At 50.8% G+C, this 19,085-nt stretch overlaps 1 protein-coding gene across 2 annotated transcripts in view; it reads left to right on the top strand.

Annotated features, from left to right (window-relative positions):
* Window positions 1-19,085, top strand: part of FBLN7 (fibulin 7) — a 47,810-nt gene that overhangs the window by 17,576 nt on the left and 11,149 nt on the right. For both annotated transcript variants that reach the window (XM_036103834.2, XM_036103836.2), the window contains exons 2-3: window positions 4,328-4,487; window positions 9,200-9,370. In XM_036103834.2, the coding sequence (XP_035959727.1) occupies window positions 4,328-4,487; window positions 9,200-9,370 (331 nt within the window). The remainder of the gene's footprint in view (window positions 1-4,327; window positions 4,488-9,199; window positions 9,371-19,085) is intronic.

Consider the following 19,085-nt stretch of genomic DNA (forward strand, 5'->3'; position numbering starts at 1 on the left):
TGTGAGGATGCCCGCCTCAGCACCCAGCTCTGCAGATGAACCCAGTTCTTGCCTGTGCCGAAGTCCCACTCCAGGCGATGGATTCTGAGCATGGCTCTCGAGGGATCCATTTCTAGCCCTTTGGGAGCAAAGAATCCCATGTTAGTAGCAACTGCCAAACAGACCCATCAAACCTCATATCAAAATGCTAGAATTTTCTCCGTTCCCTGGCACCCTCCCTGGCCCTGACTCCAGCACCCTGGCTTGCCAAGAGCACAAGGATCTTTTTTTCTTTCTTTTTTTTAATCTTGGGAATTTTATTTCATTTATTTTTTTCCAGTTTTATTGAGGTATAATTGACATCTATATCAATATATGATATATTGACATATATTGATATATGTGTCTATGTTGTGAAATAATCACCACGGTATGTTTAGTTAGCATCACCTTACATAGTTACAAGTTGTTTTTCTCTTGTAATGAGAACTTTTAAGATCTACTCTCTCAGCAACTTTCAAATATACAACACAGTGCAGTTAACTGTAGTCATGTGCTGTACAGCACATCCCCAGAACTTATTTACCTTATAACTGGGCGTTGGTACCTTTTGACCCCCTTCATGCCTTTCCTCCACCCCCCCCCCCCACCCCTTGACTCAGGCAGCCGCCAATCTGTTTGCTGTTATCTGTGTGTTTGGTATTTTAGATTTCACATATAAGTGAGATCATATAGTATTTGTCTTTGTCTGACTTATTTCACTTAGCATAATGCCCTCAAGCTCTAACCGTGTCTCAAATAGCAAGATTTTCTTCTTTTTCTATGGCTGTGTAATATTCCATCGTTTATATATACCACTTTTTTTTATCCTTTCATCCATTGGTGGGCACTGAGATTGCTTCCACATCTTGGCTAGTGTGAATAATGCTACAACAAACATGGGGATGCAGATGTCTTTCCGAGAGAGTGATTTTGTTTCCTTTGAATATATCCCCAGAAGTAGAATTGCTGGATGATATGGTAGTTCCATTTTTAATTTTTTGAGGAACCTCCACACTGTTTTCCACAGTGGCTGCACCAATTTGCATTCCCCCCAACAGTGCACAAGGGTTCCTTTTCTCCACATCCTCGCCAACACTTGTTATTTCTTGTCCTTTTGATACTAGCCATTCCAACAATATGAGGTGATCTCATTGTGGTTTTGATTTGCATTTCCCTGATGATAAGTGATGCTGTGCATCTTTTCACATACCTGTGGACTGTCTAGATGTCTTCTTTGGAAAAATGTCTATTCAGTTCCTCTGCCCATTTTTTAATTAGATTTTTTTTTTTTTTTTTTTTTTGCTATCGTATTAAATGTGTTCTTTGCGTATTTTGGATATTAACCCATTATGAGATATATGATTTGCAAATATTTCCTCCCATTCTGTAGGTTACTTTTTCATCTTGTTGATGGTTTTCTTTGCTATGCTGATGCTTTTTTAATTTGATGTAATCCTGCTTGTTTATTTTCGCTTTTATTGCCTTTGCTTTTGGTGTCAGATCCAAAAAATCATTGCCAAGAATGATGTCAAGAAGCTTATCCCTGATGTTGTCCTCTAGGAGTTTTATGGTTTCGAGTCTTACGTTCAAGTCTTTAATCCAGTTTGAGTTAGTTTTTGTGTATCGTGTAAGATAGAGGTCTAGTGGCTGTCCCGTGTTCCCAACACCATTTATTGAAGAGACTGTTCTTTCCCCCATTGTGTGTTCTTACTTCCTTTGTCCTAAATTAATTGAGCATAAGTGCATGGGTTTATTTCTGGGCTCACAAAGTTCTTTCTTACACTTACATTGTTCTGTTAGCCTCACCCCAGTGAGATTGGAGGCAGGGATGGGCCAGGGTTTCAAGAACTTCCCTCAGTAAGTCCGCCTGAAACCCTACCATCGCCCTCTCCACCCTGCTGTGCTCGGTCTTGAAGTGTTTCCGTTGTGACTGGCCAGGTGAGCACATCTCACCCGTAGTGAGCCTTGAGAGGTTGGTGCCCATTGTCCACTGAAGGGTGCTGGGAAGGGCTCCGGAAAGTGTCACTAGGAGCAGAGGACAGCTGTGCCTGGGCCCAGCAGCCAGCTGGACACACTTGGCTGCCCAGTGGCCGAGTGGAACCTAGGCCTCTTTTCCTCCACATAGTCTGACCTTCTTTCTCTGCTTACCAGAGCCCCATGGCGCCACCCCCAGGCTCTTGGCAGAGGCCTTGCCACTGGTCTCTGTCCCACTTCAAAGTGTGGCCCTTCCGTGTCCCCCAGGGCAGCTGTGGCCCGGAGAACCCTCTCCCAGCTGTTGGGGCCCTGGCCGCCTTGTACGAAAGGGTGGCAGCTACTTGCCTGGCTCAATGTGGCCGGGGAGGTTTCCTCCACTCCCTCCCCACTTCCCGCCCCCACTGCCACGCTCCCTCACCTGACCTTGCACAGGAGTCAGAAGTCCGCTCCTGTGGGACATTCTGCTTGGGTCACAGACTTATCAATTGCTACTGCCAATCAATCAATATGACCATTCACCACACAGGGATGTGTGAAGAACAGATGAGACAGGGCCTAAGACAGTCCACTGGGGCACATACAGCCGAGGGGTTTGGGGGTTGGGGGTGGTGGCTCTGGGACGGAAGTCACCAGGGTTCCCATTTTGGCTCTATCCCTCCTAAGCTGCGTGAGGTAGGGAGTGTTGCTTGACTTTCACCCTATATATTTTCATCTATGAAAGAGAGACAGTCCCAGGCCTTCACAGGGTTGCTCCCAGCCAGTAGTAGGTTTTGAAGCGGACTTAGCTTTGTAAACTGTGAGGAACTTCACAAATGTGAATTACACACAAGTCACGAAACCGTCTATAAAAACGGCTTCTCATCACGTCTCGGCCTTTTGGCTGAGATCAAGTGTATAAGCAGCCTCTTCTTCTTTTTCTTTAAGGGAGGGGATGTGGGTGTGGGAAATCAGGTCTGGGTAGGATGGCCTTGCAGTGCTGGGCAGGTAGGGGATTGATGGCAGAGGTCACTGTCCAGGTGCCCCAGAACCCGCGTGGGAAGGACCACAATGGGGGAGAAAGAAGGAAAACAAACAAAACTTCTCTTCCCAGCAGTTGCATTTGGGGCTAAGCCCAGCCAGGCCCTGGTAGGGTGGAGGCCAAGGAGCCCCCAGGGATTAACAAGTTCCAGGGGCAACTGGGGATTCAGCTGTGTCAAAAGCATCCATTGAATCAGGCCAGTGAGTCATCTGTTTGGTGAAATCCCCAAGGTGCCGCGGCCTGGCAGCCTCCCTGGGAGAGCGGCCGTGGCCCTGTCACCACCACCGCTGGGCCCCACTGGCGAGCCTGGAAGCCACCCAGGCTGCGGTGGCCATGCAACTCCCAGCCGCCCTGTTGCCTTTTAGAAAAATTTTTAAAAGATAAAAACCAGGACTCGTTGTAGAAAAAAATTGGGTATAAAAAATAAAATTAAAAATGATCTCTGAGCCTGTCCCTGGAGATAATAACCCTCATTATCTTCTTGATGTTCTCCTTTGTTCTGTGCAGGGGATGGGAGTCAGGTTAGGCAAGGCTATGCCGAGGTAACGCACGGCCCCCCTGGTGGTGCCCCCCAAGGCCAAGGGCCTACTGTGTTCACCCCCTTCTTTACTCCTTTTCACATCCTGGCTCTTAAAGGTAATTGAGACTGGAAAGCTTGAGATGTTTCTCCCTAAGTGTGATGCTGGGTGTTGCTTTAAGTGAGATAGTCTTTATCATGATAAGCAGGTGCCACCTCGTTCTGGTTTTTAAGCTTTCTCGAGACCGTCGGAACAGGGCGTTGACTGTCACTGAACGCTTCTTTAACTCTACCGAGTTTCTTTGGTCTTTGCCTTGGTCCATTTTTAAAAGTACAGGAAGCATGGAGCTTTCCTGTTTCGCCTGTTTTGTATGTTTTATCATCCATCTGTTTTTAACAATGTTCGAGAGAGAAAGAAAGAACGAGAACACCAAGCCCAGGTTGCAGAGCATGAATTCAGAGCGGAGGATGAGGGAGTTTTCTGAAGGAACAGACGACTGATTCTAAGGCACTTTGGGCTGAACGAACTGTTCAACCACCCGATCATTGAGAATCATCAATTCTGCTCTTGGCTCTGAAAAGCAGGAGCTTTGTCTTTGTTGGGAAGCGAAGTGGCGCTGTGATCTGTGTGCTCGGGGGCCTCCGTCTGGTGACCTGACTCAGCGCCAGATGTCGGGGCGTCTGGTGAGGCGGCTCACTGAGCCGCGGGGGCATCGGGGGGCTTCCGGAAGCTGAGAGCCAGCGTGTGGCACTGAAGGAGCCACAGTGGTGGCGGTGGTGACCCTTTCTCCCCCCAGAACTGTCTCAACAAACAGCAGCTCCTCACGGCCATCCGCCAGCTGCAGCAGGTGCTGAAGGGCCAGGAGGCCCGCTTCGCCGAGGGCATCCGCAACATGAAGAGCCGGCTGGCGGCGCTGCACAACTCCGTGAACAGAGTGGGCCCAGACGCCCCCCCAGGTGGGTCCCCACGTCTGCACCGCCGGGGCCACACGACACGCAGGCCCTTCCCCTGTGGGTTCTCTCCCCATCCCCCCGTGCCCACGCCTCCCCCTGTCCCAAGGTAGATCCCAGGCCTTTCCCTGCCTTGCCTCCCGTCGGGGGCCCATACGTCAGCCCCGGTTGGTAGGAACACGCCGTGAGGACGTTAAAAAAGCAGCCGCTGGTTCTCCTCTCCCACATCTGAACGTCACCCACTTGCTCTCAGACCTGTTCATTCTAGGCTCGATAACTCTCGTCCACATATCATCCTTACAGAATTGTCGAAAGCCACGACTCCGAGAGCTTGAGCTGCTTTCCCCTTCCCTGTCCCCACCCAGGCAGACTCCAGTTGGTTCCTTTTTTTTTTTTTCAGATTTTATTTATTTGTCAGAGAGAGGGAGAGCACAAGCTGGGGGGGGGGGGCAGGCAGAGGGAGAAGCAAGCCCCCCAGCGAGCAGGGAGCCCGATGCGGGACTCGATTGCAGGACCCTGGGATCATGACCTGAGCCGAAGGCAGACGCTTAACTACCTGAGCCACCCAGGGCCCCCCCTTTTTTTTAATTTTATAGACTATCTTTTTCTAGCAGTTTTAAGTTCACAGCAAAACTGAAAGGAAAGCACAGAGAGCTCCCGCCCCGAACACACACACAGCCTCCCCTCCACCAACGTCCGGCACCCGTGTGGCAAGCCCGCGGCAGCCCGCGAAACACTGGCAGCCGCTTCTCAGGCATGACAGTCAGTCCTCTGACGAGAGTCCCCCATTGGTGGTGCTGGGGTGGGGGGTTGCTGCTGAGGGCAATTCCGTTTGGTGAGGTTCCAGGGGGTCCCCCAGATGCCCTCCCGGCGGTGAGGACTCTGACAGACACTGGGCATTTTCCTGGTGGTCGCAGATACAGCTTTCGCTGTGGGGCCGCTGGATGGGGGACTGGATTTCTTCCACCTGGCTTCCAGGCGGCCTCCCCTCAGGGCGACAGGGGTCGGGGGGCAGTCGTCCTGTTTGTTTGAAGTCATGAACCTAGGGAATATCTGATGTCATTTACTCACTCAAGACACATTTATCAAGGGCCCTCTGTTGTGTGAGATGAAGTTTCCGGGGAAGGCGTTGGATTTCCTACCTCTTCAGAGAGTGTGGTAGCAGATCCCGAGTCTCACCAGCACCGGGTCATCAGCTGCTGTTTTCCTTGGCTGCCCAGGTGCAGAGCTAGACCTACCCGCCAGAGTCCTCACACTTTCCAAGGCACCGTGAGGCCCCAGCCTTCAGGGGGGCTCACCGCAGCCAGATTCTGAGAGGCAGGCCAGGCATCCTTCCCTTGTGCTACAGATGAGGAAACTGAGGCCAAGAGAAGTGAGTTAGCCGTACTAGGTACCAGATCTGATTTTTTTTCCTGCTAGAGGCTCAACGGCACAGAGCTTTTCTACTTTCCTAGGATCACAGCTCCTATGGTCCCTGGGAGCTTCAAAGAAGAACTCGCAAGAGATCATTCATAAAACTGCCCTGCCTGTGTTAGAGGCCTCTGTCTGCTAGAATAGACAGACAGGTAGTTCCTGTTACATTGCTGATCCTCTTAGTGCCAGATTCAGGGTCTTTCTTCCTTGAACCATATAAGACTTTTTAAAGTGGCCAATTCTCTTTTTAGGTATTGCCACGGTGCATCTTTCTCTCCCATGTGTTGGACATGGAGGCAAGCAGCTATCAGGGTCCCCACCGCAGGGCCGGGGCTGGGGGGGCTGGGCCTGTACCTGGAGGAGCCAGGAAGCTTGCAGGTTATAGGGAAATGATCATTTACTTTTTTTTTTTTTAAAGGGCATTTGCTGGGGGTCAGGAAGAATAATTTCTAGTCCTGGAGAATTCTTGGCCTTCCTCTTTCTGGCTTCTAAGAATCACCCTCCTATTTTCCCAGCCTTTCTCTCTGGGGAACATCACACCCGATCAGCGTCAGGGCTTCTGCAGGCAGCCTGATTCCATTCGTGTTCCCGAATCTCTAGGATTGCTTCACTGCTGAGCTTGTGCCCTGCACAGTAACCTCACTCCAGACGGTGCGGGGAGCTTCCCCGTGGCCCTGGAGCCTCACCACGTTGTGCTTATCGTGAACCAGCCAAGGGGCACGTCCTTCCACTGGACAGAGGCCTGTGGCTCCCATCTGAGAAGTGACTGCAAATTGATTTTTCATTGATCTCTGCCCATTTATTAAACCCACTAACATTTACTGAGCACCTACTGTGTGCCCGATGCTGTCGCATTTCCTCAGGTATGATTCACCTGTGAGTTGCTCCAGCAGGTAGAATTTCTTTTTGGAAGATTTTAAAGATTTCTCATCCCCAAAGAGACCCTACCTCTTTCCCCCCAGGGCATCTGAAATCCCTTTCAGCACAATAAAGTAGTTGATATTTTAAAAGAGCTATAAAGGCGTTTATTTGCAGGGACTGAGCCGGCAGCCTGGGAGCAGCCACGCACGGGGATGTGAGCTCATGGTCGCTTCCATCTCACAAAGTGATTACCACTGGGGGCCGCGTCGAAGCTTTACTAAGGGAAAGGGGCGTAGCCATGGTCCCCCGGTAACCAGAGGGACTGCGAGTACTCGGAGGGGTCGGCTCGTGCCCGGCCGCCCAGGCCCGCCTGCTGAGGCTGCTCTGCAGGACGCGGGTGGGATTCGTGGGCAGAGCAGGGCCTGCCTGCTGCCTTCTGGGACGGGGCGGCCCATCAGGGTCCCGGACGCCTCCCGATCACCATGTGCGCAGATATTCCCAGCATGGCAGACACTGAGTGACTCTCTGTCACTCACTGTAACTGTCACAGCCGAAGCAACACCTCTTTCCCATCTATCTAAAACCGGAAGAGCATTTTCACAAATGACACTTGCAACTTACTTTAAAGCATTGTAGGGGCGCCTGGGTGGCTCGGTCAGTTAAGCATCTGCCTTCGGCTCAGGTCATGATCCCAGGGTCCCGGGATCGAGCCCCGCATCGGGCTCTCTGCTCTGCGGGGAGTCTGCTTCTCCCTCTCCCTCTGCTCCTCTCCCCACCCCGCCCACTCGTGCTTCCTCTCTCACTTGTGCTCTCTCTCTCTCAAATAAATAAATAAAATCTTAAAAAAAAAAAAAAAAGGCATCTTAGAAGTGGCTGTGAATTTCCAACTAAACAAAATCCAAATCCAACCTGTCCCACCTTTGGGACTTTGATTCAACAAGTGCTGGCCGTGGGAGGCAGCCAGCCGCAGGGAGAGGAGCAGTGGGGAGGCTCTCTGTCTCCCCGCGGCCCGCAGCGCACATCGGGAAGTCCGCTCCACTCTGCCTTCGTGGCACAACCAGCTTTTCAGCCGCCCGTCTCTGCTCCCAGCTCCCGCCCTTGTCCACACCACCTTCATCTCTGGCTTCTGCCTCCTCTCCTTCCTGCCTCACACCTGACACTTCATGCTCAGGCTGCAGCCGGCTGGTGCTGTCACCATGGAAGTCGGCTGCTTCATGCCTCGGCTCAAACCCTGTCTGGCTCCCTGATGCCTCTCTGACTTCATCCCCAACTGCTTTCCAGCTAGTCCACTCTACTACAGCCCCTGTGCTGCCCTTGACATTCCTCAGACCTGCCAGGCACACTCCCACCACAGGGCCTTTGCACCAGCTTGTTCCGTCTGCCCTTCCCAGATATCTGCATGCTTATGCCTTCATTTCTTCAACTCTGCCCACATGAGGCTTACCCTGACCACATGCAAAATGGACCCCCTCCCCTGGCCTCCCCAACACTACTCCCTACCTTATCTTCTGCACGACACTTACCACTTCTTAGCACACTCTGCCACCTGCTTATGGATCTTGGTTATTGGTGGGCGGCGTTCCTGTTAGAAGGGGGCTTCCTGAGAGCTGAGTTTTGTCTGTTTTGTTCACTGTCCCAAGCACCTAATCTAGTGCCTGGCGCATGGTAAGCCACTCAATACAAAATTTTTCATTTGTTCATTTGCTCCAGAATTATTTATTGGGCACTCACTGTGTGCCAGGCACTGGGCTGGTGCTGGGGCCACATCAGGGATGCGAGGTTAGGTGAAGTCCCTGCCCTCTTGAGCTGCCTTTGGAGGGAGAACACTGACAACAAACATGGAAACAAATACGTCAAGAAGACAACTCCAATAATTACACATGCGAAGAAGAAAGCAAAGTGAGCTCAAGGGGTAGAGAGTGCCTGGGGAGGTTTTAGCTAAGCGAGGTGGCCAGAGAACACTCTGGGAGGTGGTAGCATTCGAGTTGAGACCTGAAGAATGAGAAGGAGCCAGAGAGGGGACGTTCTGGCGAAAGAACATTCCAGGCCAAGAAAAGAGCAAAAGCCAAGGCCTAGAGATGGGCCTGACCCTGTCCTGTTCAGAAGGCCTAAGAAAGCCAGCAGGGCTAGACCTCCTGGGAGGTGGGAGTAGGTGGGCCAGCCGCACCCGGTGGAGGGGAGGTCCCCAGCTCTGACCCTCCCACACTGCCAGGCCCTGCACCCAACCCTCGGTGTCTCTGAGGCGCCAGCTCAGCTTTCACTAGTGGGCACATATTACCCATGCCCAGGAGTGCTTTGAGGATTCCATGAGTCATAGCATTAAAAATGTCCAGCCCCATGCATAGGCTGGAGGAGGCACTCATCACAGGAGCACTCAGAGATGAGAAGCCTTGTAACTGAGAGAGATGTTAAATGACCGTAGTCCTTCGTTTTTGTCCTTACAGTGTCCTGCCCTGCTCTGAATGCCCCCCCGGATGGCAGAAAGTTTGGAAGCAAGTACTTAGTGGATCACGAAGTCCATTTTACCTGCAACCCTGGGTTCCGGCTGGTTGGGCCCAGCAGCGTGGTGTGTCTTCCCAATGGCACCTGGACGGGGGAGCAGCCCCACTGTAGAGGTACAGACCCTCCTTCTCTGCTGGATAGAAAGGGTCATTCTGCGGGACACTTGCTGCCTGATTCGTCCACCATTCCTCAGCTGCAGAATAGTGGCCCGCATGTCCGATGACTCACCTCCGGGCCAGGCCTGAGCTGGCCTGCATGGGCTCTGCCAACCCCTCTCACCAATTTAGTCTTGTTTTTGCATGTGGGGAAATCAAGGCATGGAGAGATGGAGGAACTTGCCCCAGACCATCGAGCTGGGGAGCAGGCTAAGCTGATTCACTCCCAGACACTCTGACCCCAGAGTCTGTGCTCCTCTGCTCTGGACACTGGTGGTGGGCTCTTACCATGTTCTGGGGCTGTAGTTCGAAAGGCGGCTGATGACCTGTAGGGTTAAGGAAATTCCCAGGTGTTTTTTGTGTCTGCTTTGGGACTTGGTGTAGACAGGATCCAGGAGAGACCACTGGGATGGGGAGTGGACATGAAAAGGTTTCTCTTCTCTCTGTGCTCGGCTCAACAGCAGTACTTTCTTGATGTAGAGGAAAATCAGACTTGGCATTCTCTATCAGAAGAGGCTTTTCAAAAGTCTATGGTCAGAAAGTCATGGATACCAGTCATTTTTAGAGCAGGGCTCACAGGACGTCTGCTGGGGCAGAATGTTCATGATTTTAGCCCAAGAGTTGAAAGGGAAATGCAAGTGTTACATAAGTAAGTATGTTGTCAGGAGCAGTGTGGAGAGGACTTGAATGCATAAAGAACTTGAAAACATAACAGAACATTAGAAAATATATCATCTCGGGGTGCCTGGGTGGTTCAGTCGGTTAAGTGTCCGACTCTTGATTTCGGCTCAGGTCACGATCTCGGGGTTGTGAGATCAAGCCCTGCATTGGGCTCCGCACTTAGCGTGGAGCCTGCTTAAGATTCTCTCTCTCTCCCTCTCCCTCTGCCGCTCTCCCCTCCTCTCTCTCTAATAAAAAAAAGAAAATATGTCATCTCTAAAGAGAGATTGTGTGGACTGACATGTGCAGACCTGGCAGCCAGAACCACATTCATGGATTTAGACTTCTGTTTCCCATCTCCTGGGAAAAACAATGGTTTGAAGGTTGATTGCAGGTACCAGCTCTCAAACCTAGCTGGGAACCAGCCAGGAAATACAAGCCATGTAAGCGGCAAACATGCCAGGGGAAATGCCAGTATCTGGATTTACCCTTGACCCGGAAAAATCTCCAGCCAGGGTAAGCACCTTATAGGTGACAAACTATGCCAGCAGAGGTGGGAACACAATGGCATCTCATGGGCATTGCTTTGGATGTCTGTATTTTTAACTTACAGATTGAGTTACGGACCCCAGCTGATTTCTTTCTCACAGCACTCAGGTGCTCCGATGGCCGCATCATCCTCTATGGGGTGCCCCCTGCAGCTTACCTGGCCACGCCCCGGATCATGGCCCCCCAGATGGCGGTCAACTCCCTACCACCAAAAATGGCGCTGGCAAGGTCTTCTGATCTCCCTTCTTTGTCTCTGGGACTGTCTCTCTGGGTTTGGAGTTAGGGGCACCTGGCCATATGCCCACTTCCTTTGAACCAAGCGTGGCATGCTGCTCTTCAGACGGGCTGCCCCAGCCCACTCCCCAAGCAGGGCTGTGCACAGAAACACGTTTTGCCCATGTGCTGTTTTCTGTCTTGCTCGGGTATTGTCCATGTAGTCTGTCCTCAGTAGTGATATGCATTTACAGTGAGCACGATATGCTTTCAATGAAAAGATGAGTTCATCAGAGGAGCTAACTGAAAGAATGCATTTTTAGGCAAACGAGTAAGAAACATCAGAGGCTCAGGAACATAGTCACAAGGGATGGCTTGACCAAAGGAACGCAGAGGGGCTCGACAAGGGTAGGAACCCAAAATGCTCCAGCTCCATCTTAGCAGCTGACTAGGACGCCTCCCCAGAGGATCCTGGGCACGTCTGCCAGCTTCCCTCTTGCGCCTGCATGCATTAGGTATATATCAGCGCCTTGCCTCCCTGCCGCAGGACCCCCTCCATGGAAAAGAGGGTCCTACCCTATCGTGCTTTGTGTGCCGTGGTTCTCAAACTTTCAGGTGCACCAGAGTCACCGAGAAAGCTTGTGAAAGGCAGGTTCTGAGGCCTCAAAAGACCTATTGTGTTGGGTGAGATCTTTACAGATGAGACTTTCGCAATCTACATTTTCAATGTGATTCTGATGTTAACTAAACCTTGAGAAACACCACACTGCTGGTTCTTGCCACTGCCAGAAGGAGAAGATATTGAGAATTTTGAAGCGCTGATGCACTTTGGGCCCTCACCAATCAGAATGCTGCCTGCAGCGAGCCAACAGTAGGGCCATGTCCTGAGTGTGTGTCCACCCTGGCTAGGTGAGACTTACTGCACATGCTCACCTCCACCTGCAGGGACATTTTGGGAAGGCCAGGCTAGCCCTTACAAAGATCAGGGCACCCAGCCCCACTGAGCAGTCTCCTTTCCTAAGATGTGGAGAGCAGACTTTTCCTGAAGGACCAACGCCAAGTATGGCCAGCAGGTCTCCTGGCCTTCCTCATTGTCCAACGTGGGGCACTTCCTGACTCTCGCCCTTGAACTTACCACCTCATTCCAGATTTGCGGTGTGTTCTTTGTCTCCCCTCCTCCTCGGCCTCCTTCCTGGCCATGTGTCCTTCTTCCCTGACTCCCCTGCCTGACTGCTTGGCGCAGCCCACCCTGGACATCTACTGGGGCCACATTCACTATCTAAACCCCGGGGAAGATTGGCTCAGGGTACAAGGCTGTGGCCAGTCCACAGGGAGATCTCAGATGGATATGTGTCATCTCTTTAAATGTAAACGAGGCATGGGAGTTCACCCTGGGGTGGTGATGGGAAAAACAAAAACCAAAACCTCTGATATGTCACAGCCCAGGGGCTCAACCACCTATGGGCACATGACCTCTCCCCAGGTTCGTGGATGGTGCCTGCGTGGACACTTCCGTCCTCAGCAGGAATTTGACTAATGGATGTTGTGTCTCCAGTAAGAGCCTCAAAGAGATGCCACCCAAGCTTGTCAGGAGGGAGAAGGAGAGCTTCAATCTGCTGTTTGGGGACCTCTTGTAACAGTGTTAACAGTGTGGGCAGGACATGAGCTGGGGTTCAACAATCCAGTGACCTCCACACGCACACACACACCTCAGAGTGGCCTAGAATCTTAGCTACGCATGCATCTGATTCATTTTCCATATCTGCAGTCTTGTGGTCATTGTATTGTGACCACAGAGGGAAAAGAATCTTCTTAATCACAGGGGATCCGTTTCAAGACCCAAAATGTCAGTGACAGTGAAAGATTTAGCAGCTCTTCAATGCTTGCCCCTCACCCCATCCCCAGGCAGCTGTTCAGAAAGAGGGTGATGAACCCAACTTGGCATAAAAGGAAATTACACATAATCCTGCCATTAAAAAGCCCTGTGGGCAGAGGTAGGCTCCAGAGCTCCAAAATGGAAAACAGCCTTTTGGCTCCCCGGGTTATTTCCCTTTTCTTCTTTCTTTCTTGGAAGGGCATGTTTTTAAGATCTGAAGCTTTCTGCCTTGGGAGAACCATTGCCACAGACCTTGTTGCTTTGACAACATTGGTAACCAAAGAAAAAACTTGAGAGAAATAAATAACTTTTTTCCTTACTCCCATGCTGGGAAAAAAAGAATTGTTTTTGGCAGTCCCTCCCTCCCCCGCCTTTTTTTAACCTTTATTCATTCATTCAACCAATTTTCATTGAACACCAGCTGTGCACAAAAGGTTGCGCCAGGTGCTAGAGATTCAGGCTGAATCTAAGAGACACTGCCCAACCTCGTGGGGCTCACCTGCTAAGATGGAAACAAGCAAAACAGAGAGGCAAATGGAAAGGTAAAGAAATGGGGGTTTGTGCTCAGTGCCTTGAAGGGATCTAATCAGGGGCTGGGAATCTATACGATGGGGGGCAGGAACATGGGAGGGCCTCTCTGAGGTGGTCACGGGGATGCAGAGATGTGGGAGGGTGTGCAGGGTCTGGTCATGTGATGAGTGGGGTGGGGTGGGTGGCCGGGGAAAGATGCTGTCCCAGGAAGAGGGAGTAACACGTGCAAAGAGGCCCTAAGGAAGGGAAGAACTTGGCATGTTTGAGGAAACGGACAAAGAAAGTGTAAACAGAGCCTTGCTGCTGGAGCAGGTGGAGCTGAGCGTGAGCCAGGAGAGGTGGGGAGGCACACAGCCAGCCCGCGCAGCCTCGGAGGCCAGGCGGGAGGCGGGACTGTAGTTGGAGCACAGTGAACAGGTGTACGGAGAGGCGCGTGGTAATGGACAGTGCGCTGGGGGGCGGGGCCGGAAGGGAGCCGGGAAACCACTTGGGGGCTACTGAAGTCCGGGGGGGCGCATGGAAGAACAGTCAGGGCTCCCCGACTCCGCTTGAATGTTGGGGCGCATGGTGTCATTTATAGAGATAGTGAAGACTGAGCGACGAGTGTAGGTTTGTTTTCAAGCAACCTGTGTGGGGGTCATTGAGCGGAACTCCATTTTGGACATGTTAAGTTAAACGTCTGTATGACATCCTAGTGGAGAACCATTAATTCCGCCCACGGAGATCATGGAACACCATGTTACCCATCCCAGCGAGGGCTCCGGGCACTTCTGCCCATGGCATCTTCGTCCTGGAGTTACCCAGGAAAACACAGCATGGTCAGGCGCTGGATGGGACACTTGGCTCACGTAGGGAAGAGACAGAGCAAGATCGGCCTCAGTGGTGGGGGCCGGTTAGGGTGGCCAGCAGCTGACACAGGGCAATTCCTGGGGGGGGGAGCACCCCTCTCGTGCTGCAGGGGAGGGACCCTCCAGCCCCTTCCCATGGAGTCTGAAAGACTGAAAGCTGAGGGCCGTTGAGTGTGAGCAAGGAGAGGTGGGGAGACACATAGGACAGCCCGTGCAGCCTCGGAGGTTCTAGGAGCAGAACAAAGAATGGCTCATGGAGCATGACTCAGGGACAGGAAACCCCCCAGGAGGTGGTAAGCCTTGCACAGGCGGTGTGGGCTCTTTACCTCATGTTAAGGAAGCAGTCCAGGCCCAAGGCCCATTCTTCTTCGGCCAAATGGGGCTCCACCGACTGCAGGCCTGAGACTACCTTTCCCAACAGAGAAGTCAGGTGGACAGTGGGAGGGTGGGAGATAACACACTTGGGAATTACTAGCCTAATGAGAGGACTGAAGTCCACGCACAGTGGTAAGAGCCGCGGTGAGGAGAGGGTAGAGACAGAAAAGAAGTGGCTCCAGACCCAAAGGGCACAGAGAGGTCAGATGGGGAGGAAGGGCGCAGGAGATAGGAGGAGCCTGCGGAGGCTGGAGCCCCCAGGGAACTGGAAAAGCAGGGCTGTGACTCTGGATCGAGAGCTTGGAAGGGTATTTTGCAGGCAGAATAGAGCACACTTTGCTCACCTGCTGCATTCAAGGCCTTTCCTCAGAAACCTCGAAAAAAGGATTTGAGTTGAAAGAGCTTCCCTCACTACAGTAGCCTCTTAGTAGTTACTGAGTGACTGGCTGGCTAACTCACCGAATGATCAAATGAATGAATGAATGAGGCATTATGTTTAAGAAACTGTGAATTTCCTTCCGGACTTCTATCTAGGCATATGTACGCAAGTCTTCCGTAGTCAGCATCATCTGTGTATAGATCTTTAACACAAGGAAATCTTCATTAACTCTTCCTTCTAAACATAACCTTTAATGATTACAAAGCACGTCCTCCTAAGGGCTATTCTACACTTTTTTAAAAAAGATTTTATTTGTTTATTAGAGAGAGAGAGCACAAGCAGGGAAAGCGGCAGGCAGAGGGAGAGGGAGAAGCAGGCTCCCCACTGAGCAGGGAGCCCAATGCCGGACTCCATCCCAGGACCACGGGATCATGACCTGAGCCAAAGTCAGACGCTCAACCGATTGAGCCACCCAGGTGTCCCCAGGGCTATTCGACATTCTACTGAACTATTCCTTTGTTGTGTCCAGGTTTTCATAATCATAAATAAGGCCAAGACAAGCAATCTTAAAACACTGTTCACTATGGATAATTTCAAATGCGCAAAAGTAGAATAGTATAACGATCCTCACATACTCAAATACAGCAAATTCCTTATTATCTTTAAATATCTAGTCAGGGTAAAAATTCCTCCAGTTGTCTCACATGGCTCATGACCTGAGCCAAAATCGAGTCAGAGGCTTAACCGACTAAGCCACCCAAGCGCCAGTCTCTTGCGACTTTTTATAAAAGTCTACAGTCTCCTCCTCCTCCTCCTCCCTCCCACCACCCCACCCCAATCCCTTGCAGTTTATTTATTGAAGAAAATGGTTTGTTTCCCACAGCCTTGATTTTGCTAGCTGCATCCCTGAGGGGTCATTTAGTGTGATCTTCTGATCTCTTCCTTTCTTTTTGTTCCGGTTTTATTGACATATAACGGACATCCAGCACTGTGTTAAGTTTAAAGTGTGTAGCATAATGACCTGACCTCCATTTATCGTGAAATGACCACCCCAAGTTTGGTTCACACCCATCCTCTCATGCAGACATGCAGTAAGAAAAGAAATGGTTTTTCCCTGGCGATAAGAACTCTGAGGATCTACTCTCTGAACAACTTCCCTGTTCACCAACCCAGCGTGTTAGTCAGCGTCCCCAAGCTGCATACCACGTCCCCAGTACTTACTTATCACTGGAAGTTTGGACCTTTTTGGTTTCTGAATTTCTTATAAACTGGTAACTAACTCCGGGGGCTTGATCAGATCCAAGGGAGATTTTTGTTTTGTTTGGGCCGGACAGCGGCAGACACTGCTGCTGGGAAGCCCTCCTCGTGCGGGCTTGTGCCCTGGGAGACTCACTGCTGTCCCCATGCGGACATCTCTCCAGCCTATTCCTCCACAGGGACTGGCAGCAATTTCCCCAAGTTCTTGCCCTTTCAGAAAGTGGGTCACTGCCCCACTGGACGCCGGTTTGGTTGGACACCAACTACCTGCCTCCCATCTTCTTTCCCTGAGTACATTAAATATGCCTCTATGTCTTCTGTTGCGGCTGATTCTGCTGTTGCCATCATCAGTATGTTGGTCTTCTTGCCTGGATGCCCAAAGGATTTTTTTTTTCTTTTTCTTTGAAATCTAATAATCTTATTAGGATCCGCTCCAGTCCCGGCTTACACTGGGCCAGTTTTCGCAAGGGCGGGCCGCAGCTTTTCAACAGGAAGTCTCAGTTGCTGGAGCGCGCTGCTGGCCCCGAGGAACTCTTGAGACTTTCCAGGACAAAGCCCAGTATTGAGGAGATTCTAAGGGGAGGAGGATCCAAATGGAGCCCAACGAAGAAAGTCAGTGCAAGTGAAAGAGGTGGCCCAGGGGAAAGCAGGAGAGGAGCACAAAAGGGGCAGAGCGGAAAGATTCTGAACCACACTAAAAACAGCCACGGATGGGCCAGGCAGACGGTCGGGAAGCTGGACCAGCCATCTAGGAAAACTTGTTTCCCCTAAATAGGAGGAACAGAAAAGGACGTTTGTCAAATCCCATGCAAACTATTATAAGAAAAAAAGAGAATAAAAAGTCTCTATGCACAATGAGGAAATGCCAGAAGGACATGGCCAGGAAACAGATGAAGACTATTACCTAATATTTCCCAACAAGCAGAAAGAAATTAGAAAAAGATAAAAACTATGAAAGGACAGCATAAATAAAAATTAGAAAGCCTCAGCAATGAGGTGATTGAAGAAATGGAAAATCTGAAATGAGATGACAGAACACAGGAAAGGATTCGAAATAAAAGGGAAGAAAAGCAGATTGTGCATGTAAAACATGCAGCTCAGCTCCAGGGAAATAGTAAGTGCTCACTGAACAGTAGATTAAAACAGAATTATCAGCCATGCTTTTGGTTCGGCAGCCTCTCCTCAGCCTCTGCCCTCTTTACAGCTCTGAAGTCACCCTGCCCTTAACTAAATGCCACAGCCGGGGACAGATGTGAATGTGATGACAACTGGACTTCAGTCAGGACACAGATGGGGCACCAGGACTGGGCGCTGGGCCAAGGAATGCCTCTAGCCGTTCACCGAGATAAAGTCTGTGGGGAACCTGTCTAGAAATGAAAATCCTGGGCAACAAGGTCCAGACGGGAGATGGAGCCCAGGGTCCTGGGGCACCTGTGCATTTCTCTGTTGAGCCAGTGACACCCCCACCCCCCCACCCAGGTGCAGCCAGGCCCAGTCCCTTCCACTGGAGGCCCAGAGGGGAGGGACAGTGGTGCCGCTCCCACTGGGGCCAGACTGAAAGCTCCTGGTGTTCACCCTCTGGCTCTCTGCCCAGCACGTCACGGCCTCGTGGTCTGCCCACTCTCCGACTCTGCTGGTGAGTGACGTTGGGGCAGACAATGGGCAGAAACGGGAATTCCACGCTCTGTGGCATTTGGGTACGGTGTCATTCCAGACACATTCCTGGAAACCGGTCGTCTGAGAACAGAACAGAACAACCAGGCTGAGGTCACTGAGAAGCTGAAAAGGCTCCTTCCCCAGGGATAAGCAGCCTTTGGACTGTTCTGGGTCCTTTCATGACTAACAGAAACCATCCAACAGTCTATATAACATCCCAGCGACGAGGAGGCAGAAGAGACGCCGAGGTCCCTGCCAACCCACCCACAGCAAGGCTGCTATTCTCATCAGGGGCAAAGCACCTTTCTTTCTCTGGATAGATACAGCAGGAAAGGATGGTCGCATGCCAGCAAGGAGAGGCTTCCAGTTTCCTTTCCCGAGATGCTGTGTCCAAGTCAGTGAACTGACAGACTTCTCTCTTGGGTAGAAAGGGCCTGTGCTCTGTGCCTTAAGACTGGGCTTAAAAAAAAAGACTGGGCTTAAGGATTCATAACAAGTAGATGTGGCCTGAGGGTTTAAAAAAAATTTTTTTTTCTAATTAGAAAATTTATTGTGGAAAAGTTCATCATTCTGTGGAAGAGTACAAAAAAGTGTAAATAAAGAAAAATTGCCTGGAATCCTCCCACACAGAGAGAAACCTATTAAATTTTTAGGTTTTTTAAATATATAATTTAAATTTTTAGATATATAATTTTTAATTATATTAAATATATTTTTAAATATATAATCTCTTTCTATATATAGCTTTCCCACAGGACTGCTATGTATATGAGCAAGTAATATTTCCCTTTCCACCATTTAGGAAATGTCTGAGAATCAAAAGAAAGTCTTCCTTGGGTGCCCAGGAAATGAGCACAGGAGGGCTCCTGGGTGGGAATTTGGAGAGATTTCGTTTTCCCCTTCTCTGGAAACTGTGATGGACCATCTCTCCCTCTTAAAACTCCCCTGAATTGGGTTCTTATTCAAAAGGTGTTCTTCCTGGAGTGCCTGGGTGGCTCAGTGAGTTCAGCGTCCAGCTCTTGATTTCAGCTCAGGTCATGATCTTAGGGTAGTAGGATCGAGCCCTACGTTGGGCTCTGTGCTGGGCGTGGAGTCTACTTGGGATTCTCCCTCTCTTTCTCCCTCTGCCCCTCCCCCTGCTTGTGCTATAAATAAATAAATAAAACCTTAAAAAAAAAAAAAGGTGTTCGTCCTGGGTGCTGGCTGCTAAGGGCAGAGTTGCGGGGGACAGTCTGGCTTGACTCAAAGGCAGGTGGGCCCATGGGGGAGCCCACCCTGTCAATTAGGGAACGGTGCCTCTGCTGGAGCATGGCTGGGTGATGGACCCAG

This window comes from Halichoerus grypus, chromosome 10 (genome assembly GCF_964656455.1).
Source record: "Halichoerus grypus chromosome 10, mHalGry1.hap1.1, whole genome shotgun sequence".
NCBI lineage: Eukaryota > Metazoa > Chordata > Mammalia > Carnivora > Phocidae > Halichoerus > Halichoerus grypus.